At 46.3% G+C, this 27123-nt stretch overlaps 1 protein-coding gene across 1 annotated transcript; it reads left to right on the top strand.

The window, feature by feature from the left end:
* The first annotated feature begins 360 nt into the window (after positions 1 to 360).
* Positions 361 to 2631, top strand: LOC115471814 (ankyrin-3-like). Its single transcript, XM_030205652.1, has one exon. The coding sequence runs from the start codon at positions 361 to 363 to the stop codon at positions 2629 to 2631; it is 2271 nt and encodes a 756-aa protein (XP_030061512.1).
* Positions 2632 to 27123: the final 24492 nt, after the last annotated feature.

Here is a 27123-nt window from a genome sequence, read left to right as displayed (position 1 = left end):
TGGCAGACAGTTTGCATTGTTTCTACCTGTTAGCAAAGATTTAGTGACTCGGCAATCATGATTCATGTACTTTTTTGCGCTGATTTTTCTTCAAACTCGAAATTCTGTCTCTGTACAAGCAAGAAGTACAGGTAGTTGGTGTGATCCTGGATTTTGTTTCTTTATTTGCATTACTTAATAACTTCTGTTGCTCAGGAATGCTAGAGAGGATAACGAGACACCTAACAGAAGTTTTTAAGACTGCAAAGTGTTTGGAACTCTTATTTCACACAAGACACAGCATTCATGGGAAATGAATCTGGTCAAAACCAATAAGACAGATGCTTTCATAGCCTATTGGATAAAATTAATAATATTGCCATGCATTTATCTAGCCGCTTCATAAATCCTTATGCAACAGAAGTTATGAAGACCAGAAAAGAGGAACTGATGTTTGGCATAAACAACACAGACTATATTCTTACCTGGCTAACCGAAAATGGGATTTTCACCCAGGACAAAAAAGTGCTGGTGTCCACGTACAGAACCCGCCTAGAGAAGAATTCCCGACTCTTGGACATGCTGGTGTCTCAAGGTGAGCGAGCCTGTAGGCTTTTCTTTTATCCCTGCTTAAAAACAGTAGAGCCAAATTTGTACAGCTCCATGAGAAACTATGTCAATGAATTCAATGACAAGATAGGAGATGGCAAAAGACAGCTAGTGGGGTATCTGCTTGAAAAAGACAAGGATGGCATTCAAAAACCTGTTGAACCAAGGCACGATGGCAGCCCCCGTGTTTTATTAAAGAAAGTAAAGCCTAAAAAGACTACCACAGAAGAAAGTCAAGAGAAACCTAGACTTCACATAGCAAAATCTAAGCAAATGCCTTCTGATTTAGACAGCATCTTCGGTGCAGCTGCAAAGGGAGATCTTTCGCTCTTGAAAGAAATATTGACGGATAATGACATTAACGCAGTGAATTCTCACAATGAAACTCTCCTACATGTTGCTGCTTCTAATGGTCAGGTTTCTGTGCTCGACTATTTAATCAGCAAAGGTGCTAAACTTGAAATAAAAGATAAAAACGGAAGAACGCCACTTCACAGAGCCTCAGAGAGAGGCCACGTTGAGGCAGTGAGAGTGTTACTAAGTGCTGGGGCAAAACTCTATGCCTTGGACAATGAGAGTAACATGCCCCTTCATCTGGCTGCCCAAAACCAGCATGTTGACATCGTGAAAATGATGCTGCAAGACGAAATCAAGAAACATCAGAACAGACACAATTTCCTGCACATGGCGGCACTCAAGGATGACAGCAAGTTGGCCCAACTGCTGTTAAGAAACGGGGCCCTCGTGGATGCAAAGGATGAGAAAAGGTTGACTCCTTTGCACTACGCTATTTCACAAGGGTTTGAGAAAACGGCAAGAGTGCTGCTAGAGGCTGGTGCCAGCATCGATTCCAGTATTATTGATGCCGCCTTTAACAGCAACAATCACGCTATCTTCAGCTTACTGTTACAGCATTCCAAGGGACTCTCCCCAGATACCATGGTGTCTATGCTCTTCAAAGCTGTTCAGGCAAACCTGCATGGTATCATCATGGCTCTGATTGACAGGGGCACAGACATGAATGCCAAAAACGACATGGACTATACACCTTTGCTTTTGGCTGTAGAGCTGGGTAACACGGAATCGGCTCAAGCGCTCATTGAAAAGGGGGCTCACCTGGATGAGAGGTTACCGAATTTAAATACAGCCCTGCACCTGGCTGTTCAAGCTGGGGTTATTTCCACTATAAAATTACTCATCGAGAAAGGGCTGAATGCTAATGTCGGGGGTCCAGGAGACCAAACCCCACTTCATGTGGCTGCTTTTTATAATAAGCCAGATGTAGCTGATGCTTTAGTCACTGCTGGAGCCAAAATTGATGCAGTGACCAAGGACTTAGCTACTCCCTTGCATATTGCAAGCCAAAGGGGTAACGTTGATGTCGCTCAATGTTTGCTTCAACACAAAGCAAAAGTCAATATTAAGGACAAGCTCTCCAAGACACCTTTACATTTAGCAGCTGAGGTGGGAGAGCTGGCAATGGTGGAGCTGCTTCTTAAATACAGTGCTGACCCCAATATTACTGACAAGGACAAAAAGACTCCACTTCATCTTGCAGCCATGAGCGGAGACCTTGGCATAGTAAAGGCAATGCTGAGCTCCAAGGTGAGGTTTGGAATGAAGGATATGGACGGCTGTACTCCCTTACACTACGCTTCCACCAAGGGCAACATGGATATAGTGACAGTTCTCTTGACGGAAGGGAAAAACAAAAATATTGATGAGAAAAACATCTGGAGAAAGACGCCACTGCACCTTGCTGCAGAGCACGGGCACAGCGATTTGATACAATTGTTGTTACACAATGGGGCTTCCATGAATGCGCTGGATAACAATCGAGACACTCCACTGCACTGTGCGTGCAAGGCCGGTCACCTCAATTCCGTGCAAACTCTGGTGAATTGGTCTCAAGGGGAGAAAACAAACCTACAAGCAACAAACAGTCTCAAGAAGACACCCCTTCAAGTGGCAGAAGCAGGCACAACAGAAAGCCACGCACAGATTGTAACATTTTTGAAAAAGAAAATGTTATTAACCAGGTAGCTCTGGGAGGTAATAGCCTAAGACTGGGATTCATAGGAACTGCACAAGTTAACACGCTGGACCTCATTCACTAAGCTGTCAGCTTTCAATGGCTGACAGTCGTATAAAGTAAAATAAATAGCTATGGGGACAATTCGACAAAGGGCGTTAAAAGAAAGTGTCCAACTTCTAGGCGCTAAGCTAGTATTCTATAATAGCAAATATATGCTCCGAGAGGGAAACTCTACAAATAGTGCTCAAAAACGGCGCCGAAAACAATTGGCATTAACCCCCTGATTCTAGGAACGGTGACTAAAATCGCATGTGCAAATCAGCACGCGAGCAATTATTGGTGCTAATTAGAGTCAATTATGATGTATGCGTGCAAATTTAGGCGTGTGATCCATGCCCAAATTTTGCCCGTGTGATGGAAAAGGGGGGTGAGGCAGTGGGGGGGGGGGTCATGCGCGGTTCAGGGCACAGCGTGGGCATGGATTCGGGTTATGCACATAATTGGGGTAAGGCGCCTAAATTTAGGCGCCATCATTTGCACCACATTTTTTTGTTGATGCAAATAGACGCCTAAATTTAGGAGAACCCCTGTGCTTAAGCACTATTCTATAAATCATGCCTAATTATGGGCCCTGTTTACTAAGGTGCTCTAAAAATTAGCGCACGCTAATTTTTAGCACATGCTAAAAAAAACATTAACACACCTACAGCGCGGCTTAGTAAACAGGGCCCTACATGTAGGGCCACCGAGAGACTGGGCCAGGCCCGGGGCAAGGCCACCCCCGGGCCCCCCCCCCCACCTGAGGTCTCCAGGTCCCCCTCCACTCGCCACCGGGCCGGGCCCTCTCTCCATCCCCGGGCCCTCTGCACTAACCTTAAGCGCCTCCCTCACCTTTGCAGCAAGCGCCAGCAGACCTCTCCTTCCTTCCGTGTACCGCCCTCGCGGAAGTTATGTCAGGTGAGGGCGGGACACGGAAGGAAGGAGTGGTCTGCCGCTACGTGCTGTGAAGGTGAGGGAGGCGCTTGAGGTCAGTTCCGGGTGTGACGGAGGGCGGGCGCGCCAGACTGCGTCGGCGGTGCCATCCCCCTCCCGGAGGCCCGGGTCCAGGGAATTTTGTCCCCCCTGTCCCCCCCTCTCGGCGGCCCTGCCTATATGCGGTTTATAGATAGTGCATTTGTCGGTGACGATTTTTTTTAGGTGTCACATATAGAATTTACCCATAAGTGTTTTTCTATAAAGAGCATGCACCTTTATAGAATCGTCCAAGTCACGACACATTTTAATACGGATGTATTTGGCCATGGAGACGGTAATTTTGTAAGGGGGCACTTAGTGTCAGCCCATTCTCAGGCACCTATTTTAATTCGATGTTATAAAGCCTACTGATGTCGGTAAAAAAAGTAGCCTACATGACTGAAATCATACCTACATTACGGGCATGGACATTCACATTTGCCTTTGGTGCAGATCTAAATGTCCATTTCTATAATTTTTAAGTATGTGCATAGATTAGCATATTTTATAATCTATATGAATATATGCTCAGTCTGCCCATATTCTGCCCCATCTCCACCCATGTACAAGCTATCAAGAGACTGCCTCATGATGTCACAACACGTACCTTTATGTTGGTCAGAATTTAGAAGAGACCGCATGAAAATGACTTAGTGAGTTCAATGCAGTGGCGGGTGGGCCTGGGTGGGCACAGACCCACCCGTTCTTGGCTCAGCCCCACCCAGCTTCAGCACCACACTGCTGTCTTCCCCCCTCTTCTCCGCGGCATCCCGGCATCTGCACTCCTGTTTCTGAACCCCTCCCCGGTGTCGGTACAGGCATCCCGAGCCTACAGCAATTCATTCTCTCTGCTTGTACTGGCCCCTCAGGCTTCCATTTGCCGTGTTCTGTCACTCAGGAAACAGGCAACGATGTCAGCGAGGGCGGGACACTGACAGATGGAAGCCTGTGGATCCGGCACAAACAGCAAGAATGACTCGCTGCAGGGGACGCCTATACCGACATGGGGGAGGGATGGGGTTCAGAGACAGGAGCGCAGGTGCTGGGACACTGTGGAGGAGAGGTTGAAGATGTGGGGTAGGTGAAAAAAAAAGTCTGTGTTCTTAAAAAATATCTCTGGGAAGATGTGTCTGGTGGGGGGGGGGGGGGGAGGGGGGAGGAGGTGTCAGCACGTGTGTGTGGAAGGGACTATCCAATTTACCTTTGGGCCCATCCAGAATACTGATCTGGCTACGCCTCTGCTTCAATGCCCAAATTTATCAGTGTAACTATCAAAAAATAAATAAATAAAAAGTATGCAGCCAGCAACTACTTTGTCTGCATGAGTTTATTCAGTGTTGACCTTTAGCTTTTTCATATAGACACAGAATGGGAAAAAAGCCTCAGTAATGTTTTTTTTTTTTGTTACATGTACCCCGTGCTTTCCCACTCATGGCAGGCTCAATGCAGCTTACATGGGGCAATGGAGGGTTAAGTGACTTGCCCAGAGTCACAAGGAGCTGCCTGTGCCTGAAGTGGGAATCGAACTCAGTTCCTTTCCCCAGGACCAAAGTCCACCACCCTAACCACTAGGCCACTCCTCCACTGTTGCTACTATTTGAGATTCTACATGGAATGTTGCTGCTATTCCACTAGCAACATTCCATGTAGAAGTCGGCCCTTGCAGATCACCAATGTGGCCACGCAAGCTTCTGCTTCTGTGAGTCTGACGTCCTGCACGTACGTGCAGGACGTCAGACTCACAGAAACAGAAGCCTGCGCAGCCTTCTACATGGAATGTTGCTAGTGGAATAGCAACATTCCATGTAGAATCTCCAATAGTAGCAACATTCCATGTAGAATCTCCAATAGTATCTATTTTATTTTTGTTACATTTGTACCCTGCGCTTTCCCACTCATGGCAGGCTCAATGCAGCTTACATGGGGCAATGGAGGGTTAAGTGACTTGCCCAGAGTCACAAGGAGCTGCCTGTGCCTGAAGTGGGAATTGCACTCAGTTCCTCAGGACCAAAGTCCACCACCCTAACCACTAGGCCACTCCTACATAGTTGGATTTTTTTTTCTTTTTTTTTTTTCTTTAAACTGTATTATATAATGATTTTACAAAACCATAGCCAGTACCATAGACATGGAGTAAAGATATTTAAACAACCCATGTGCTAAGTAACCGCAAACTATACAAGCTAATTTGGGGGTCATTTTACCAAGTTGCAGTAAAAGTGGCCGTAGCGTTTTTTTCCTGCACACTAACCCCCAAATTCTATATGGCACCTTAAGTTGTGCGCACTAATTTGGCCATGTGGCCAAATTGTGTTCTTAACTTAATTGATTGACAAGCCAATCAGCACCAATAATTGGTACTTAACAACCAATTAGCGACACTAATTGGCTTTAATTAGAATTTACACGCACAAATTTATAGGCATCTTCTCTAATGCGGTGCACGTAAATTCTGATGTGCACAGCTGAAAAGGGGGCATTGCCGTGGGCGTGGAACAGGCATGTTGTGGGCATTCCAAAACTACACGAGCTGTTATGGAATACGCCCGATCTGCTCCTAAGTTAGGTGCAGGTATTTAGGCCTGGTTTTAGGTGGCCTAAATGGACGGCGCAAGAAGGGCAGATGCACATATTCTATAAAGTACGCCTAACTTTAGGTATAGTTTATAGAATAGCGCTAAGCGCATGATTTTTTTGTCGCCGATTTTTCATGCGCCATATATAGAATTTGGGCCTAAGGCTATTTTCACTGCAGCCAGAAAATGACTGATTTCCTATTGTTTCTATTAATAACTATGTGCCAGGGCCGCCGACAGGTGGGGGGGCAGGGGGGGCAAAATTCCCCGGGCCTCCAAGTGGGGCCTGGCGCCGGGGTCAGGCCACCAGCGCTGCAGTCCCCGGTCTCACCTGCCTGCCTCCACGACTCTGGGCCCCCTTCATTCAAAGCGGCAGTCGCAGATCTCATCTCTTCTGGCCTTCCCTCCCTGTGTCCCACCCTCGCGGAAACCGGAAGTTACATCAGACGAGGGCGGGACACAGGGAGGGAAGGCCAGAAGAGATGAGATCTGCGACTGCCACTTTGAATGAAGGGGGCCCGGAGCCGTGGAGAAAGGCAGGTGGGACCGCGGACTGCAGTGGCGGGGGGAGCGATGGGGGGCAACAGCAGCGGGGGCGGAGGCAGGGCAGGGGGGGGGTGGAGGGGGGGCGGCCTTGCCCCGGGCCCGGCCTAGTCTCTCGGCGGCCCTGCCATGTGGTAATGTTTCCATGAGCGCATGGTCATTTAAAAGAATTACCACAGGAACACTTACTGACACCTATTTTGTAGGCAGTAACAGCTCATGTGGTAGCTCCTTCCCTTTTCCATTTAGACACTGCTTTGATTTTATCAGAAAGGTGTTTAAGCAAATGATAATAAACTAAACTAAACTAATCATGCGCTAACCAGTTATCACACAATAATGCAGACGAGCTGATTAATGCAGGAACGCCTGCTCTATGCCCCCTCAGACACACATCCTCCAACAAAAACTTTAAAATATTTGTTAGCATGTGGGGTAGCACATGCAGATTTAGAGCTTACTGTGCAGTAAGCGCTAATGTGCGTTTACCGCAGCTTAGTAAAAGGACTACCAACACGCTTATTTTCGAAAGAGAAGGACACCCATCTTTCGACACATATCTGGAGATGGACGTCCTTCTCGCAAGGTCGTCCAAATCGGCATAATCGAAAGCCAATTTTTGGACACCCTCGACTGCTTTCCATCGCGGGGACGACCAAAGTTCACGGGGGGGTGTCGGCAGTGTAGCGAATGCGGGACTGGGGCGTGATTAGGAGATGGTCGTCCTTGGTCGATAATAGAAAAAAGAAGGGCGTCCCTGACCAGCACTAGGCCCACTTTACTTGGTCCCAAACTGACCAGATGACCACCGGAGGGAATGGGGAATGACCTCCCCTTACTCCCCCAGTGGTCAGTAACCCCCTACCACCATAAAAAACAAGTTTAAAAATACTTTTTTGCCAGCCTCTATGCCAGCCTCAGGTCCATCACAGCAGTATACAGGTCCCTGGAGCAGTTGTAGTGGGTGCAGTGTACTTCAGGCAGGCGGACCTGGGGGGTGGATTGGGGGGCTCAGCACCCAAGGTAAAGGAGCTATGCACCTGGGAGCAATTTCTGAAGTCCACTGCAATGCCCCCTAGGGTGCCCAGTTGGTGTCCTGGCATGTGAGGGGGACCAATGCACAACAAATGCTGGCTCCTCCCACGACCAAAGGGCTTGGTTTTGGACATTTTTGAGATAGACGTCTTTGGTTTCCATTATCGCCGAAAACCGAGGACAACCATCTCTAAGGTCAATCTAAATGTCAAGATTTGGGCATCCCTGACCGTGTTATCGAAACAGAAGATGGACGTCCATCTTGTTTCGATAATATGCGTTGCCCCGCCCCTTCACATTACCGTCCTTATAGTTGGGCGCCCTTAGAAATGGTCGTCCCCGTTCAAAAATGCCCCTCCAAGTGTGCAAGAGAACAGTCTGCTATTCTGGTCTTTTGTTTATGTCATGCATGTGCATTAATATACAGTTTTTATGCACATTAGATATTTTAACGCAAGCAAATTGACTTTAAGTGGCCATTTACTACTCTTCGTTAGGCATTAATTGTCACAGCCCGAGCTGTACCCCGCATCTCAACTTACCCACGGGTCTCGGTGGGAATTGGGGAAGAGTGCAGTGGTCTTATTGGAGGACTCCTGGTTCGCTTCTTTGGCACGGCAGGCTGCCAGCGCCGTCTCCTCCACTCCAGGACTCAGCGGGCCCAGCTCTCTTAGGTGTGTGCATGTGTTGCAGTCCACGTTTTAAAGGGCCATTGGCGGGAAAACCACGGAGGCACATGGAGGTGACGTCACAGACCTGGCCTATTTAAGACCGCCCTGGATTTCCCAGCACTGCCTTCGCAACAAGGTCACCTTGCCTAGCCTTGTTGTCATGGCTCCAGCTTGCTTTGCCTGGTCTCCTTCCTACCTTGCCTGGCCTCCAGCCCAGCTTGCCTGCCTGTCTTGCTCTAGCCCTGCCTGCTTTGTCTTTTGCTCCAGCCATGCAAGTCTCTCTCATAGACATACATTGTGGATATCCTGAAAACCAGACTGGCTGGTTTGGAAGCTACTGTCATATGCTAATGTTCCCCATGTGTAACCTTACAAATGTTAATACAGGAGCACTTACTGCCTCCTATTTAGGAGATGGAAAGTGTTCTTGCATTAACCCTGTGTTAACCAGTTAGCACATGATAATTATAATTATATGAGTCCATCTGCGCTACCCGGATCAGACTATGAAGACTGAACCTGAAATATACTCCCTATTTAATCCTTTCTAACACATCCTTCTTCCTACCCTTCTCTATACATTCTCCCATACTTAACATGCTAATCCCAATATACACCCTCCCCCCACTCCCCTACCTTTACCATCCTCCTTTCTTGCCCATCTTACCTATCCACATCTAAATGACCACCTCTTTACTTACTATATTACAGCTGCATCCACTCTATGTTACTTTGTTAACCTGATATACTATTAAGCCGCACTGAACCTGCTAGTGAGTGGGAAAGTGCGGGGTATAAGCATTGTGATAAGTACTAGTAGTACAAATAAATAAATAAATAAATAAATATAATGCACTAGCCAGTTAATGCTTCCACTTCCACTCCCCACCCATGCCACACCCCAGATAGAAAAATTATTAAAAATTCAATAGTGCATGGTTTTGCATACATAAACAGAGAAAATACCCCACAACACTTTAACATGTTCATAAGGAACATTTGCACATTAACCATATGTTAAATGCCTGACGTCTATCTATATATATAAAAGGCAAGACCAACACAGCACGAAATCCCTCTCTCTGTAACAGTGAAGGACTCAGAGGGGGGAGGGGAGAGAGATGCCCTCACTCTCTCTGTAACACAGAACAGCAGGAAACTTAACACTGAAGGACTGGACTCGGAGGGGGGAGGGAGAGAGGGCAGGGACACACACACTCCCACATGCACACTCTGAAGAAAACCTTGCTAGTCCCCGTTTCTTTTGCATCAGAAACGGGGCTTTTTTACTAGTACTTTAATAAAAGAGCCCCTAAATGCTTTAATTTGTAGGTTAACACACATTACATCGATTTTGCATGCATTAAAATTTGTAAGGCACTCTAACAAAAATGTAAGTATGGAATATAGGAAACAATCAGAGGCTGCAGTTCAAACCCCTTTGCTTGTTCTGGTGTTGCTTTCCCTTTGGTTTTATGTCTTTTTTTTAATGGTTTGATCATGGCTACCATTAATTCACTCAAAGACAGAATTCACTGCTAGTCAGATGTAACAACCCAAAAGTGAGGCAGTGCTTTTATGAAATCTGCATGTGTGTGTTAAAGGGACACACAGTGTAGAATCTGTCGTCATCTGAGGTACTAATGGATGATTCCTATCTCAACTTTTGTAAAAAACTGAAAACTTCTGAGACCTTTTACTAAAGAGCATTAGAATCTGGTAGTGAAGGGCTTTCCCATGCACTGCTAAGCCCAATTCAATGCAGCATGATTTAAGTACATAAGTAATGCCACACTGGGAAAAGACCAAGGGTCCATCGAGCCCAGCATCCTGTCCACAACAGCGGCCAATCCAGGCCAAGGGCACCTGGCAAGCTTCCCAAACGTACAAACATTCTATACATGGAATTGTGGATTTTTCCCAAGTCCATTTAGTAGTGGTTTATGGACTTGTCCTTTAGGAAACCGTTGAACCCCTTTTAAACTCTGCCAAGCTAACTGCCTTCACCACGTTCTCCGGCAACGAATTCCAGAGTTTAATTATGCGTTGGGAGAAGAAACATTTTCTCCGATTTGTTTTAAATTTACTACACTGTAGTTTCATCGCATGCCCCCTAGTCCTAGTATTTTTGGAAAGCGTGAACAGACACTTCACATCCACCTGTTCCACTCCACTCAATATTTTATATACCTCTATCATGTCTCCCCTCAGCCGTCTCTTCTCCAAGTTGAAAAGCCCTAGCCTCCTTAGTCTTTCTTCATAGGGAAGTTGTCCCATCCCCGCTATCATTTTAGTCGCCCTTCGCTGCACCTTTTCCAATTCTACTATAGCTTTCTTGAGATGCGGCGACCAGAATTGAACACAGTACTCAAGGTGCTTGGAATTCCCCTCTGATGGCCTCACCCCCTTTTCAGATCTGCTTCTTAGAATTATGCGCATCACTTTATAGAATATGCTTGAGAAATATAGAATGCCCCAATCTATCCACCCTATCAGATTAACTGTTCACTTGTCCTCTAGATTGTACACTTGTCTTTAGATTGTTCTCTTGTCTTTTAGATTGTAAGCTCTTTGAGCAGGGACTGTCCTTCTATGTTTAAATTGTACAGCGCTGCGTAACCCTAGTAGTGCTTTAGAAATGTTAGTAGTAGTAGTAGTAAAATTGTAAGTGTAAATTCTAATTAACGCCAATTAGTGTCAATAATTGCTTGTTAAGTGACATCGGCACTGATTGGCTTATTAAGCCAATTAAGTTGCGCGCACAAATCAGAATCCAACCAGATTTGCGTGTGCAACTTATATCGCACTATATAGAGTTTGGGGGGGGGGGGGTTAGTGCGTGCTAATGTGAACGCCCTAGCTGGTTAACGCTTCCATATCCATTCTTCACCTATAATTTATCCCCTCCCAAAATAGTTAACGCACAAATACAGCACGTAATGGACCTGACAAATATAAGTTAAGCTTGGAATTCATTGCTTTTTGAAGGAACTAAGGCTAAGTGGCAGTGCTCTTATTGTTTGGTGATTTGCTTTGCGCCACTTAAACGCATCTTACATAGTAAATGATGGCAGATAAAGACCTGAACGGTCCATCCAGTCTGCCCAACAAGATAAACTCATTTTACATGGTATGTGTTACTTTATATGTATACCCGAGTTCGATTTGTCCCTGACTTTCTCAGGGCACAAACCGTAGAAGTCCGCCCAGCGCTGGTTTTACTCTCCAATTACCGGCGTCACCACCCAATCTCTGCTAAGATTCCGTAGATCCATTCCTTCTAAACAGGATTCCTTTGTGTTTATCCCACGCATGTTTGAATTCCATTACCGTTTTCATCTCTACCACCTCCCGCGGGAGGGCATTCCACATATCCACCACCCTCTCCGTGAAAAAATACTTCCTGACATTAGTCCTGAGTCTGCCCCCCCTTCAACCTCAACCACGTACTCTAGTTCTACCGCCTTCCCGTCTCCAAAAAAGGTTCATTTGCAGATTAATACCTTTCAAATATTTGAACGTCTGTATCATGTCACCCCCCATTTCTCCTTTCTTCCAAGGTTGTCCCAGAAGTCTACAGACTTTGGAGTCCTTTTACGAAGACCTCCTAGCGTTTTAGCATACATTAATGGTTAGCATGTGCTAAACGCTAGAGAGGCCCTAGGAATATATGGGTGTCTCTAGCATGTAGCACATTTAGAACCCTTATCCACACCCTTATCACCTCTCGCTTGGACTATTGCAATTTACTTCTCACTGGTCTCCCGCTCAGCCATCTCTCTCCTCTCCAATCTGTCCAAAATTCTGCGGCACGACTTATTTTCTGCCAGAATCGTTATACCCACATTAGCCCACTCCTCAAGTCACTTCACTGATTCCCTGTCCGCTTCCGCATTCAATTTAAACTTCTCGTACTGACCTTTAAATGCATCCACTCTGCAGCCCCCATTACCTCTCCACTCTCATCTCTCCCTACATTCCTCCCCGTGAACTCCGCTCACTGGACAAATCTCTCTTGTCGTCCCCCTTCTCCTCCATTGCTAACTCCAGGCTTCGCTCCTTTTCTCTCGCGGCACCTTATGCCTGGAATAGACTTCCTGGACCTATATATCTAGCTCCATCTCTACCTATTTTCAAATCTATGCTGAAAACCCACCTTTTCACTGCTGCTTTTTAGCTCCCATTAATTCCCTCACCCGTAACTGTCTTGTCTGTCTGTATTATTTAGATTGTAAGCTCTTTTGAGCAGGGACTGTCTCTTTGTATCAGGTGTTTAGCGCTGCGTGCGTCTGGTAGCGCTATACAAATGCTAATAATAATAATAATAATAACGTGCTAAAAACACTAGCCTTTGTAAAAGGACCCCTGATTACAGTGCTACTCTAAGCTGGTATAATAAGGTCAAGGAATAATTCAGGAGTACAAGGAGACAGAGGAACGGGGAACCCTCTTCATGTCTTCTGAGATACTGAGGAGAATGGAAAGACTAGGCTGCTTGCCTATTCTCCAGCAAGGAGACCTGGACTATTTCCATCCACTGGTGGTCCCAGACCATCTACAAGGCTGAAGAAAGTGTTACCATCTAAAGCTATAGGGTGCCTGAGGATCCAAGTACACCTCAGCAGATCCTGATTGCATGAATCCGCATCTGAGCCTCGGAGCCCCTGAGAGTCATCGCAGCTAACATTAGAACTGTAAGTGACTGTAGTAGGACTTTCTCTGGGCTTTGGAGTTAATGGTATCAAGCATCAGAGGCATTGTAAATATAGGTGTTGCAACTTGTTGCCTCTTGCATTGTATCTGCCTCTGCCACATTGTGTTGGTTGGCCTGAAGAGACTTGATACTGTTTTGTTTTCTATCTGCTGAAGCATAAAGATTTTGATTTTAGCTAGTTCATTATTCATGTTGAATCTTTGGTCTGGAGGGCTTTTTCCTTCATTAGTTGTTCTCTTTCTAATTGCCTTTGCTGTTCTGCTTTGTTATGATAAATACTGACTGGCCAGGGTGTTGCATAGGGTTCTTAAGTGATGATATCACAACTCAGTAGTTCTGTCTCCACCTGCTGGCAAAACAGCACAAACCCTAGTGTCTGGACTAGTCTGGAGGGACTCAAGGAGAGAAAATTAGTGGGTAAGAATTAATTTATCCTTAATTGATTAGAAGCTCTATAATTTTGATTATAAATATACATTTTGAAATTTCCAAAAATGTAATATGAGCCTTGTTGCAATATGGAATCAGCTTTAAAATGTCCTGACTTCTTATCCTCTCTGCACCTTAGCAATTGTAACATCTCTGTAATATTCTCTAACTCATTTATTTACAAACATCTATAACCCGCACATTTAAGGGGAGAGACCCCTAATTTTGGCAGCTTAATAAAATAAAATAATTTGTATAACCCTCAATAATCTTACATTAATAACGTAATCTAGCTACTACTACTACTACTTAACATTTCTAAAGCGCTACTAGGGTTACGCAGCACTGTACAGTTTAACATAGAAGGATGGTCCCTGCTCAAGGAGCTTACAATCTAAAGGACAAATGTACAGTCAGACAAATAGGGGCAGTCAAATTGGGGCAGTCTAGATTTCCTGAATAGGTATAAAGGTTAGGTTCCGAAAGCAACATTGAAGAGGTGGGCTTTGAGTAAAGATTTGAAGATGGGTAAGGAGGGGGCTTGGCGTACAGGCTCAGGAAGTTTATTCCAAGCATAGGGTGAGGCAAGGCAGAAAGGGCGGAGCCTGGAGTTGGCGGTGGTGGAGAAGGGTACTGAGAGGAGAGATTTGTCCTGTGAGCTAGTACCATCATTTCCTTTCTTATGTCTCCTTCACACCTTTGCGTTTTTGAAATACTACTACTACTACTTAACATTTCTAGAGCGCTACTAGGGTTATGCAGCGCTGTACAATTTAACAAAGAGAGACAGTCCCTGCTCAAAGAGCTTACAATCTAATAGACAAGTGAACGGTCGGTCCGATAGGGGCAGTCAAATTGGGGCAGTCTGGATTCACTGAACGGTAAGGGTTAGGTGCCGAACGCAGCATTGAAGAGGTGGGCTTTAAGCAAAGACTTGAAGACGGGCAGGGAGGGGGCTTGGCGTAAGGGTTCAGGAAGGTTGTTCCAAGCATAGGGTGAGGCGAGGCAGAATGAGCGGAGCCTGGAGTTGGCGGTGGTGGAGAAGTGTACTGAAAGGAGGGATTTATCCTGTGAACGGAGGTTACGGGCGGGAACGTAAGGGGAGATGAGGGTAGAAAGATAGTGAGGGGCAGCAGACTGAGTGCATTTGTAGGTAAGAAGGAGAAGCTTGAATTGAATGCGGTATCTGATCGGAAGCCAGTGAAGTGACCTGAGGAGAGGGGTGATATGAGTATACAGTATCGGTTCTGGCGGAATATGAGACATGCAGCAGAGTTCTGAACAGACTGAAGGGGGGATAGATGGCTAAGTGGGAGGCCGGTGAGGAGTAAGTTGCAGTAGTCCAGGCGAGAGGTAATGAGAGCGTGGACGAGAGTTCGGGTGGTGTGTTCAGAGAGGAAAGGGCGAATTTTGCTGATGTTAAAGAGGAAGAAGCGACAGGTCTTGGCTATCTGCTGGATATGCGCAGAGAAGGAGAGAGAGGAGTCAAAGATGACTCTGAGGTTGCGGGCAGATGAGACAGGGAGGATGAGGGTGTTATCAACTGAGATAGAAAGTGGAGGAAGAGGAGAAGTGGGTTTTGGTGGAAAGACGATAAGCTCGGTCTTGGACATGTTCAGTTTCAGGTGGCGGTTGGACATCCAGGCAGCAATGTCAGATAAGCAGGCCGATACCTTTGCCTGGGTCTCCGCGGTGATGTCTGGTGTGGAGAGATACAGTTGGGTGTCATCAGCATAGAGATGATACTGGAAACCATGAGATGAGATCAGGGAGCCCAGGGAAGAGGTGTAGATTGAGAAGAGAAGGGGTCCAAGGACCGATCCCTGGGGAACACCAACAGATAAGGGGATGGGGTGGAGGAAGATCCATGAGAGTGAACTTTGAAGGTGCGGTGGGAGAGATAGGAGGAGAACCAGGAGAGGACAGAGCCCTAGAACCCAAATGAGGACAGTGTGGCAAGAAGTAAGTCATGATTGACAGTGTCAAAAGCGGCGGATAGATCCAGGAGGATGAGGATGGAGTAGTGGCCTCTGGATTTGGCAAGGAACAGGTCATTACAGACTTTAGAGAGGGCTGTTTCTGTCGAGTGAAGAGGGCGAAAACCGGATTGAAGCGGATCGAGGATGGCATGAGAGGAGAGACAATCAAGGCAGCTGCTGTGGACTGTGCGCTCAAGTATCTTGGAGAGAAAGGGTAGGAGTGAGATGGGGCGGTAGTTGGAGGGACAGGTAGGGTCTAGTGATGTTTTTTTGAGGAGTGGTGTGACTACAGCATGCTTGAAGGTGTCGGGGACAGTTGCAGTGGAGAGAGAGAGGTTGAGGATATGACAGATGGAGGGGGTGATAGTAGGAGAGATGATGTTAAGTAAGTTGGTGGGGATGGGATCAGAGGAACAAGTGGTGCATTTTGAGGAGGAAAGAAGGCGGGCGGTTTCCTCCTCGGAGATATCAGGAAAGGAGGAGAAGGAGGTCTGGGTTGGTTGGTTGAGGGAAAGGGTTGAAGGGTGAAGAGGAGGAGGTGGCTTGGTAGTGAACTCAAGGTTGATCTTTTGCACCTTGTCGCGGAAGTAGTCAGCCAGTGATTGAGGAGAGAGTGAGGGGGGGTGGGAGCGGAGAGCACTTTGAGGAGGGAGTTAAGGGTGGCGAAGAGACGACGAGGGTTAGAGCTGAGAGAATTAGTCAATTGGGTGTAATAGTCCTGTTTGGCAAGGAATAGTGAGGACTGGAAGGAGGCTAGCATGAATTTGTAGTGAAGGAAATCTGAATGGGTGCGAGATTTCCTCCAGAGGCATTCAGCAGATCGGGCGCAGGAGCGAAGGTAACGGATGCAAGGGGTCAGCCAGGGCTGGGGATTAGTACGCCTTGTGGGACGGGAGGTAGATGGTGCAAGGGTGTCCAGAGCAGAGGAGAGAGTGGCATTGTAAGCGGAGACAGCCTCGTCGACAGACTCGGAGGACATGATGGAGGGGAGGAGATTAGAAATACTAGATGATAAGGTGGGAGGGTCAATAGCCTGGAGATTCCTGAAATACCACTATTGAACTTACACCAGGAAATCCATAGCATCAACTGAGACAACTTACACACAGCCCCTTCCTCCTGTGCATTTCAGATGTTGTGCTATCTAACATGATCCTCAATTCTACATTTCCCCCCTTCGTCAAACAAGAAATCTGTACAAACGTATGCGGGACGTTGGTGTGGCTGGTGGGTTTGAAACTTCTGGCATTCTAAATCAGAATTGCCAGGGTAGTTCAGTGGAGTGCTGAGTCAGGCAGTGAAGATGCAGTGGTTGAGAAGTGCTGCGTCATAGAGGGTGTGCCAGTGAAAGCAGACAGCATGGGGTAGGTGAACCTCTAACCAGCTGCCTCTTGCTTCTAGGGAAGTTCAAGGGGAATCTCCCTCTCAGATGATATTTCTAGGACTGGGTCCAAAGTATGTGAGTAAGACAGTTTTCTCGTCCAAAGTACACAGGGGAGCAACAGTTTGACTACAAACAGGAAGCTGAGACAAAGATAGGCCATTGTTCAACAGGCTTAGATTTCAAACTTTGAGACTTAGGCTCCTGAATAACTCTCTGAAAATTTACTGGGGCTGACTTCCTAAATTCATGCTCCTAGTTTCACTAGGCTCCTAAATTTAAGAACCTAAAAAGTGGGTGGCAACAGGGGGGGGGGGGGATGTAGGGAAAGGGAAAATATAGGAATTTAGCACTAGGCTCCTCAATTAGACGTCTTAATCTAGACGAATGAATGGCAGGCTTAAATTTAACAGCATAACTTTTAGGATGCTAAGAGGGGGGAGGGGATGTTTACTAAGCTGTAGTAAAATAACAGATTTTACCAGAGCTTAATTTACTGCGGGAGTTGCTAACCTGCGGTAACTCAGAATCCTTTAAGAAAAGCTCTCCGCAAGCATAGGGCCATGCATTATCAACCCAGTGCTTCCAGGCAGGAAAATAATGTCGGCTTTGAACTGGCATTAGTTGTCCTGAAATAATTCAGCTTGTGATGATTAACACAAGCTGTGCTATTCAATGTACTTAATAATATAAAGTAATGCACAATATTGGTGTTTAAGACACGTTAAGAGGCAAATATTGGAGTTTACTAAGGTGCACTAACAGATTTAGCATATTCTAACAATTAGCGCACACTTAGTGATAAGACATTAGCGTGCACTAGGGAGCCCTTTTACAAAGGCACATTAGACTACACACATGTGCAGTGCATGCCAAAATGAGACTACCTCCTGGCGGTAATTTCAGATTTAGTGTGCACCCATAATGCCTGGATGGTTTATTTTATTTATTTTTTATTTTAGTTACATTTGTACCCCGCGCTTTCCCACTCATGGCAGGCTCAATGCGGCTTACATATACAGGTACTTATTTGTACCTGGGGCAATGGAGGGTTAAGTGACTTGCCCAGAGTCACAAGGAGCTGCCTGTGCCTGAAGTGGGAATCAAACTCAGTTTCTCAGGACCAAAGTCTACCACCCTAACCACTAGGCCACTCCTCCACTGTTGCTACTATTTGAGATTCTACATGGAATGTTGCTATTCCACTAGCTATTGATAATATAATAATCCAGTTTAGATCATTCTTAATCCTCTTCAATTTAGAGATGGAAAACTTTATATATATATATGAATGTGCAATTTTTAACCATCAAAATTACTTCAAATAATTCAATAGATATATATTTTATCTTGAACCTCAGTGATGTCAGTCGCCTTTCTTATATATAAGGTCAACTTCACGACATCTAGTTCTTCATAGGTTCTTCATAGAACATTAAGTTCTTCATAAGTTCTTATTCTTGTTTAATCTAACCAGTATTGTTTTATATCTTATCCACCATTATTTCACTTTAAACATTTTTAAACACTTATCTTTTTAATTTTTTGATTTTTTGATTTTGTCGGACTCGGGGGATCAAACTATTCCACTAGCAACATTCCATTAGATTGTAAGCTCTTTGAGCAGGGACTGTCTTTCTTCTATGTTTGTGCAGCGCTGCATACGCCTTGTAGCGCTATAGAAATGCTAAATAGTAGTAGTAGTAAGTCGGCCCTTGCAGATCACCAATGTGGCCGCGCAGGCTTCTGCGAGTCTGACGTCCTGCACGTACGTGCAGGACGTCAGACTCACAGAAACAGAAGCCTGCGCAGCCTTCTACATGGAATGTTGCTAGTGGAATAGCAACATTCCATGTAGAATCTCCAATAGTAGCAACATTCCATGTAGAATCTCCAACAGTAGCAACATTCCATGTAGAATCTCCAATAGTATCTATTGTATTTTTGTTACATTTGTACCCCGCGCTTTCCCACTCATGGCAGGTTCAATGCGGCTTACATGGGGCAATGGAGGGTTAAGTGACTTGCCCAGAGTCACAAGGAGCTGCCTGTGCCTGAAGTGGGAATCGAACTCAGTTCCTCAGGACCAGAGTCCACCACCCTAACCACTAGGCCACTCCTATTTATTTATTTTGTTACATTTGTACCCCGTGCTTTCCCACTCATGGCAGGCTCAATGATCTCAATCCTCTCAAGCGTGGCCTTTCTGGTGGTAATTGGCAGTAGACGCGCACCGACCAGTCACCACGCGTGTAGCGCATGAGCCCTTACCGCTAGATCAATGGATGGTGTTAAGGGCTCAGGCCGCTTTTAGGAGCGTGCTGGTTTCAGTTTTACCACAGGCCCTTTTCCTGTCCCATTTTTTTAAAAAGCCCTTTTTTGCAGACACGGTAAAAACTGGCCCAGTGCGAGCCCAAAACACGTGCCTACAGTACTGCAGGCCACTTTTTACCGCGGCTTAGTAAAAGGACGCCTAAATCTATTAGTGCGCCTTAGTAAAAGGACCCCATTGTGTGTTATTCCTGTCATGCATGTTGTTAGTAACTATCTCCTTAAATTTAGGTGAATTTTCAGTGAGACCTTAGGCTCCTAAAGACCCCTTTTACAAAGTTGTGGTAAAATGGACCCTGCAGTAGCTTCGGCACCTGGATTTGCCATGTGCCGAAGCCCCCATTTTACCACAGCAGGTAAAAGGCTTTTTCTTTAAATAAAGGAAATGGCCATGCGGTAAGTGAATCACTTGCTGTGCGGCCATTTCCTGGGGGAGTCCTTGCTGTCCCCTATTTAGGAGGCAGTAAGGGCTCCTGTGCTAACCTGGCGGTAAAAGAATAAAGTATTTTACAGTGCCAGAAATGGCACATATTGGGGGCAGGTACTACCGCTGGTCTCCTGCGGTAGCCCGGTGGTAGTGCCAGATGGGCATGTGGCAAAGCAGTGGTACGGTTACCAATGTTTTGTAAAAGAGGCCCTAATTTTGGCAGAAAACAAGGGACCAATTTAAGAGCCTAACTTAAGGGTCTAAATCTAAGAACTTAACTTTTTTTGAATATTGAGCTCAGAGAATTTCTGTCTATTAAAAGAGAGTCTATTCCAAAAAACAGGGGATAAACTATTCACAACAAGAGCACTCAATGTATTACTCTCTTATTTACTGTGCTCCAGTCATGTATTTATCTATCAAAATCACTTTATTGTAACAAACCCCTACCAACATGCGTATCTGTCACTAACTACCAAGGAGGATCTTAAATGCGTGGACTTGTTTCAGTTGACGCTGCCTAGAAGAGGTGATATCACTGAGGCATTAATGAAGATTGAGCAGCGGTACATTTTTTCTTGGAATACGGTGGCCCCGAATGGACAAAACATGGAGGTTGAGTGGATTTAAAGGTACATCTCCCTTTAAGAGTTGGGAGGGTTAAGGTTACGATGTGAGCACTTAACCCCGGTAGTAGAATGTGAGGGCATACAGCCTGAGGATAGGATATCCGGGACTTTGACTGGACGGTAGTCCCGTTGGTAAGCAGCTATAAGTAGTATCAATATGTTGTATGATTAAATGAAGTTTACATTGATATGGCCATTTATGAATGTTGGGTGTGATGATGATTAGTGTTGTTGGGTGTTTGCAAAATATATGGGAAGTAGTTCCTCCTGAAGAAGAGCACTACGAAATGCGGTCACGCATTGAGGAACGGAGAAGGTCTGAGGAACAGAGGAGTTCTTGGGGCTTTTTTCATTTTTATTTGTACTGAAGGAAGTTCTCCCCTATGTTGGATTACCATTGAAAGTAGAGAGCGTTGAGACTATTCATGGCAAGTTAGAGCATTGTTTTGGAACGAAAGCAAGTGGGAACACAATTTACTGAGGATCTAAAGTTCGTTATGAAATTGCCAATTTTGAACAGCGCTGTTTCATCAAGGACTGATATGTTTGTATAACGTTTTTTTGTGGCACATGGGAGCCCAGATTGGAATCATCAACAGTCGCAAGTTCAAGGTACATTATAACAGTTGGGTCACGAGGTAAAGTGAGCTAAAACCATGGAGGAGAGATAGCTGCTCACAGTGGTTTTTATCAAAAAGAAGCGCCGAAGGTGTGCTTCCTTAAGACTTTGTGTGTGTGTACGCTGACAATAAAATGACAAGGGGTTGCTCATTGGGCAGCAAATAGATTTAAATTGTGTGAAACCCACATATGCAATATTTCACTAGGATGTGAAGATAGTATAAGATAACATTGTTTAAATGTGATGATTGGTCGTGATATGTTCACAATGTTTGTATAACAATTGGTTATGTATACTACCCACGGGGGATTGAACTGACTTGGTAATTAATGACAGATATGCATGTTGGTAGGGGTTTGTTACAATAAAGTGATTTTGATATGGGTACTCAGCTCAGCACTGGGATTTCATGAGCGATCTGAGAGTAAGAAGAGATTGGTATAGCTTGTATTAAGACATCCTCTATACCAGTTCCCAGAACTGTGTTCACAGACTATGTCCCTCTGCAGAGTTTGCCCTTGCAAATGAAGTCAGCTCGGTTGGGAACTACATCAGAAAGCAGGATCTAAAGTTCGTCTGCAGCCTGAGAAACGAATTACAGGTTGACACAGAAATGAATGGTCATTCCTTACTGTGAGTGTATTCTAGGGGTGTGCAGTCCAAAAATGTTCATGTTGTGTCAGTTCCTGTGTTTCTGGGAATTTTCCTTTTGTTAGGTTCTCCCTCCCCTCAGCTTTTTCATTATGGAAGCAATAATGCAAAGTTCGATTTTGCAAAAAGTGTGCATTATTAAAAAACTGGAAATTGGGGGGGGGGGGGGGTTGCAATCAGTTTGGGGGAAAATGGCATGAAACAATGTGTGTGGGGGGGGGGGTGATGTTTGCATTTCTCATCCCAGTTCAAACAAAATGCATGCACTTCCCCTGTGTGCAGGGCCGTCGAGAGACTAGGCCGGGCCCGGGGCAAGGCCGGGCCGCCTCCGCCCCTCCCCCTCCCCGCTTCTCCCTCTGCCGCTGCAGTCCGCGGTCTCACCTGCCTGCCTCCACGGCTCCGGGCCCCCTTCATTCAAAGCGGCAGTCGCAGATCACGTCTCTTCTGGCCTTCCCTCCCTGTGTCCCGCCCTCGTCTCACTCCCCGAGTCCATACGCCAGGCCCCCTCCCTGCCCATCTTCAAATCACTGTTTAAAGCCCACCTCTTCAATGTCGCCTTCGGCATCTAACCACTACACCTCTACTCAAGAAATCTAGACTGCCCCAACTTGACATTTCGTTATTTAGATTGTAAGCTCCTTTGAGCAGGGACCGTCCTTCTTTGTTAATTTGTACAGCGCTGCGTAACCCTAGTAGCGCTCTAGAAATGTTAAGTAGTAGTAGTAGTAACTTCTGGTTTCCGCGAGGGTGGGACATAGGGAGGGAAGGCCAGAAGAGACACGATCTGCAACTGCCGCTTTGAATGAAGGGGGCCCGGAGCCATGGAGGCAGGCAGGTGAGACCGGGGACTGTAGCGCCGGTGGCCTGACCCCGGCGCCGGGCCCCCCTTGGAGGCCCGGGCCCAGGGAATTTTACCCCCCCCCCCCCCTTGGCCTCCCTGCCTGTGTGTTCCACCTGTGGTCCATTCTATCCACGTTATTAAAGAATCATGAACCGATCAGCACCTTCCCCCTCATTCTACATTTACATATTAAAGAAGAGTTTGCTTTAAATAGATGCATTAGTGTTTTTTTGGACTTCCAACTGGTGGGTTTTATAAAGCGCTAGTGTCAGCAGCAGGAAAAGAACAAAAACAGATGTGGACATATTTTATGAAATTAGAAACAATTGCAGAAAACGATGTGATACCAGTAACCAAAAATGCAGAGGAACCGTTTTTTCTTGGGGGGGGGTGGGGGGGTCACTTCAAACAAACTGATCTCCAGCCACACTCCTAAACTCTCTAGTTGCTGATGCTGTGATGGGCAAATACAGGTGGGTCCATGACCTGAGTGGCCCACTCCATTCCCTGAACATGCCTACACCACTGTGCATACTTTTACACATGGGGTAATTATATAAGAGGACTTTATGCATGTGTACTGGTATACGTGTGCAATATGTTCTGTGATACACACCCCCTTTTATCTTCTTGGGCAGACTGGATGGACCATACAGGTTTGTATCTGCTGTCATGTACTATGTTACTATGATAACCCCGATATTGAGACAGCGGGAGTTAGACCGGCTAACTCCTGCTGTTGCTGACGAACCTGGAAATTCAATTCCGGGGCCTTATCCGGCCACCAGCATTGAATTAAGGTGCCTCAAAAATAGGGGTCCTTTTACAGAGCAGCGGTAAGCTCTACGTGGACTTACCACTCGCTCTTTCGGGTCTACCGCCGGCCCAGCACAGCCGCCGGCGGTAGTCCTGCCCCGAGCATGTGCCATTTCTGGGGGAAAAAGAAAACCCCCAGAAATGGATAGCATGGCGGTAATTCAGTGGTAACCAAGGTGCTGCCCGGTTACCGCCGGGTTAGCACCAGAACCCTTATCACCACCTCAGTGGGTAGTGGTAAGGGCTCCCCACTGCATGGTCATGTGATGTGAGTTATCTCACCGTGTGGCCATTTTTTTTTTTGGGGGGGGGGATTTACTGACTGTGGGAAAAAAAAGGGCCCTGTTGCGCGGGAAAAACAGCCCCCGTCACCAGCAGAGGGCCCTTATTCCCGCAGCTTAGTAAAAGGACCCCATAGCCGGTTAAGCCGGTATTCATCTGCTGACCGTCTAGGTTCTAGAAGCCAAAGATAAACCTACTATTTACGCGGGTCTATCTGGCCGCTAAACTTAACTGGTCAGGACGCTGAAAATCAGTGGTGACCGACTTTGTCGGTGACCGGGCTATCTGCTGACTGGGATATTCAGGGGGAGATAGCCAGTTATCTCCTGTTGAATATCGGCGGATAGCCGTCTTGAAGGTATTTAACTGGCCAGGTAACGTGCCTGGACAGTTAAATACCTTTGAATATCGGGTTGTATGTAATTATATTCTCCAAACTGTAAACCACCACTTCATTTTACTATAACTCAATAGTGTGGTCAATACAATTCCAGGAGAAGAAACTACTAACGGGGCAGTTCTATAAAGGAGTGCTAAAGGTACTCACTTATTTTGTCACCGTTATTAGGTTACACCTGAGGAAAGTCCATGCTCATCCCTGTGATTAGTAACATGCAGACTTGCTACTTTTGGGGACTCTGCCAGGTACTTGTGATTGGGGCAGGCCACTGTTGGAAACAGGAAACTGGGCTAGATGGACTCTTGGTCTGACCCAGTATCTCCCAGATTCTATATTCAAATTTGGGCATAGATCCCAGATCCGCACATAAACTTATTAGTTAATGAGTCAGTAATAATCAATAAATGGTATTAATTGGCAGTCATGTGGGCTTATGCGCAGATCTGCCATGTGCCCTATTCTATAAAGTGCACGCCTACATTTTATAGTGTGCAACTCAATGGTGGGTGTGGCCATGGGAGGGGCATGGGTGGGTCAGGGGCATTCCCAGAAACTAGGCACGATGTTTTAGAACAGGGTGATTTACAAGTCCAGCTGCCATGAGTTGCATGCTAGCATTTACACTAGTTTTCAGCAGGCGGAAGTCCTTGCATCACAGTCAGGCGCAAGGTCTGTGCTAAGCTAGTATTCTGAAAAGGGCAGAATGCTATTTTACGTGGCTCTTCCTGGCACCTAACTTTGGGCACCATTTACTGAATTCCACCCTACATGCTTATGACATTTGGGCACCCAGATTCCATTACAGAATTATAGAGTAAATTTAAGTGCGACCATTTACGCCAGGTCAATGGCAGGTGTAAATGACCATGCCTAAATGTGCCATGCAACAAGAGTAACTGATAGGATTCTCTACGTTGCAAACATCAGCCAGACACATGCTCAAGCCCCTCTCATGCTGGGCTGCTGTCACGTTGTGCCCATGTTTCGGGCTCTCCTTCTCGCCACCTGGTGGCCAGACCTGGTGGCTGCAATGAACTGTCTGGTTATTATCACCCGTTCCAGATTTCAGCCCAGTCCGGTCCGGATCTTCCAGGCTGCCAGACTTGCTTGTTTTGTTTGAACCTACACAGCACCCGTAGTTGTCTGGTGATGGCTGCAGCTGAGCCTCAGCTGCTGCTGGGCTTATTAGCCATTTTGAAACCTTTCTGCTTTGCCTTTGCATCGCCTTAGGCCCTGGTATGTTGGTGCCTGTTGCACTTCTGCTTAGTTTGGGTTCTTGCCTGGGATTCTTGTCTGTTTTTAGTTAGTCTGTGTGTAGTTTAGATTAGGTTGTTGCCTGTTTTCTAGTCTTGTCTCTGGGTTATAGTTTTGTGTCTAGTCCTTGTCTGTGTCTTTAGTGGCTGCTCTGCAGCTTCCAGTCCTGTCTTTTCTCTGTCGGTATTTGTTCCCTGTTTTAGTGGCTGCTTGCAGCTTTCAGTCCTGTCCCTTAGCTTATCCATTCCTTGCCCTGCTATCCCTGTATGTTACTTTCCCCTCTGACCCTCAGTCCTGGTTCAGCCTAGTGGGGATCCAGGTCCTGCCCTGTCCGGTAAGTCCTGCCGGCCACCTGCACCCAGGGGCTCAACTCCTGAGGAACGGTGGTCAAGTGCAGGTGAAGTCTAACCTGTGAGAGTTCTGCCTTGTCTCTGGTGTGGGGTAGTTTCCGCTCCTCGGAAGTGGCCCAAGGGCTCACAAACCTAGTTCCTGCCGTGAAAACGTGACAGCTGCCAAGAGAGACAGCCAGGCCTGGGGCAGGACCACCCCTCCCACCTGGGCCACTGGGCCACGCCCCCTTTCCCATATTCGAGCCGCCCCCACATTCAAGCTGCTACCCCCACCCCACCCCCTTAACTTCCTGTGTGAATCAGTCCCTTGGTCTGTTGTCTCCTCTCCTGCTCCTGTGTGCCGGGACCCAGATGATTGCATTAACACGATATTGCATTAATGCAATCATTCGAGTCCCCGCACGCACGAGCAGGACAGACAGACCTAGAAGAAGCAAGCTTGCCAGTGCCAGCCCCCCCCCCCCTTAGAGGTTGGGCCCAGGGAATTTTGCCCCCTTCCCCCCTCTCGGCAGCCCTGATCTCATGCTCCGCCCACGTGTACACACCCCATTGCAGTTATGCACTGTAACACCTACACACTATCTTATAGAATAGTACATAATGCATAGCGCACAGTGCACACACTCAGGGACCCTTTTACTAAAGGGTTGCCTTGTGGCAACCAGGAACTACCACCAGCCCAAAACGGCTGCTGGTAGTGGTTCCACCTTGAGCTTGTGCCATTTCCAGTGCTGCGAAAAATACCTCTATAATTTCTAGCATGGTAGTAATCGCTGCTTGATTACCGTTGGGTTATCGTGGGAGCCCTTACCTCCACCTCAATGGGTGGTGGTAAGTACTCCCCCCCCCCCCCCCCCCGCATGACCAATCAGTAAGAATAATCTTACAGCATGGCCATGTGTTTTTTTTAGGGGCTTTTTACTTGCTGTGGTAAAAAGGGCCCTGGCACACGGTAAAAACAGCCCCCACCGTCACTGCAAAGCCCTTTTTACTGCAGCTTGGTAAAAGGACCCCTTAGACTTTATAAAGTGCGTGGTAATTCTATTTGCATTAAACCCAAATTACATAAAAAAAATAGAAAATGAAGGTACATAAAGACCAAATGACTTATTCAATCCACCTGTCCATACCAACTATTAAGCTCTACAATTCCTTCCTCTCCCTCAAAGATCCTCTGTGCTTCTCCCACGCTTTCCTGAATTTTGATAATAACCTCATCTCCACCACCTCTGCTGGGAGATCATTCTACACATCCACTACTCTTTCTATAAAGAAATATTTCCTTAGATGACTCCTGAATCCACCCTTTCACCATCATCCAGATGCCTGCCTCCTGTGCATTTATACAGGCTAGTGCAAGGGTATTGGTTGTGAAAGAAGAAATCCGCCAAGAGACGGAGAACTCAAAACGCCCCACGGTAGATACAACAGTACAACAAAAAAAAGTGGGAGAGCGACTAAGGATACCAAAGTCTGAAAGATGTATATTGATAAGAAGGTTTTATTGAAGAATGAAGACTCTTTGAGAAGGTTTTATTGAAGGATGAAGACTCTT

The sequence above is a fragment of the Microcaecilia unicolor genome, chromosome 6 (assembly GCF_901765095.1).
Source record: "Microcaecilia unicolor chromosome 6, aMicUni1.1, whole genome shotgun sequence".
NCBI lineage: Eukaryota > Metazoa > Chordata > Amphibia > Gymnophiona > Siphonopidae > Microcaecilia > Microcaecilia unicolor.
This window is presented reverse-complemented; position numbering and strand designations above follow the sequence as displayed.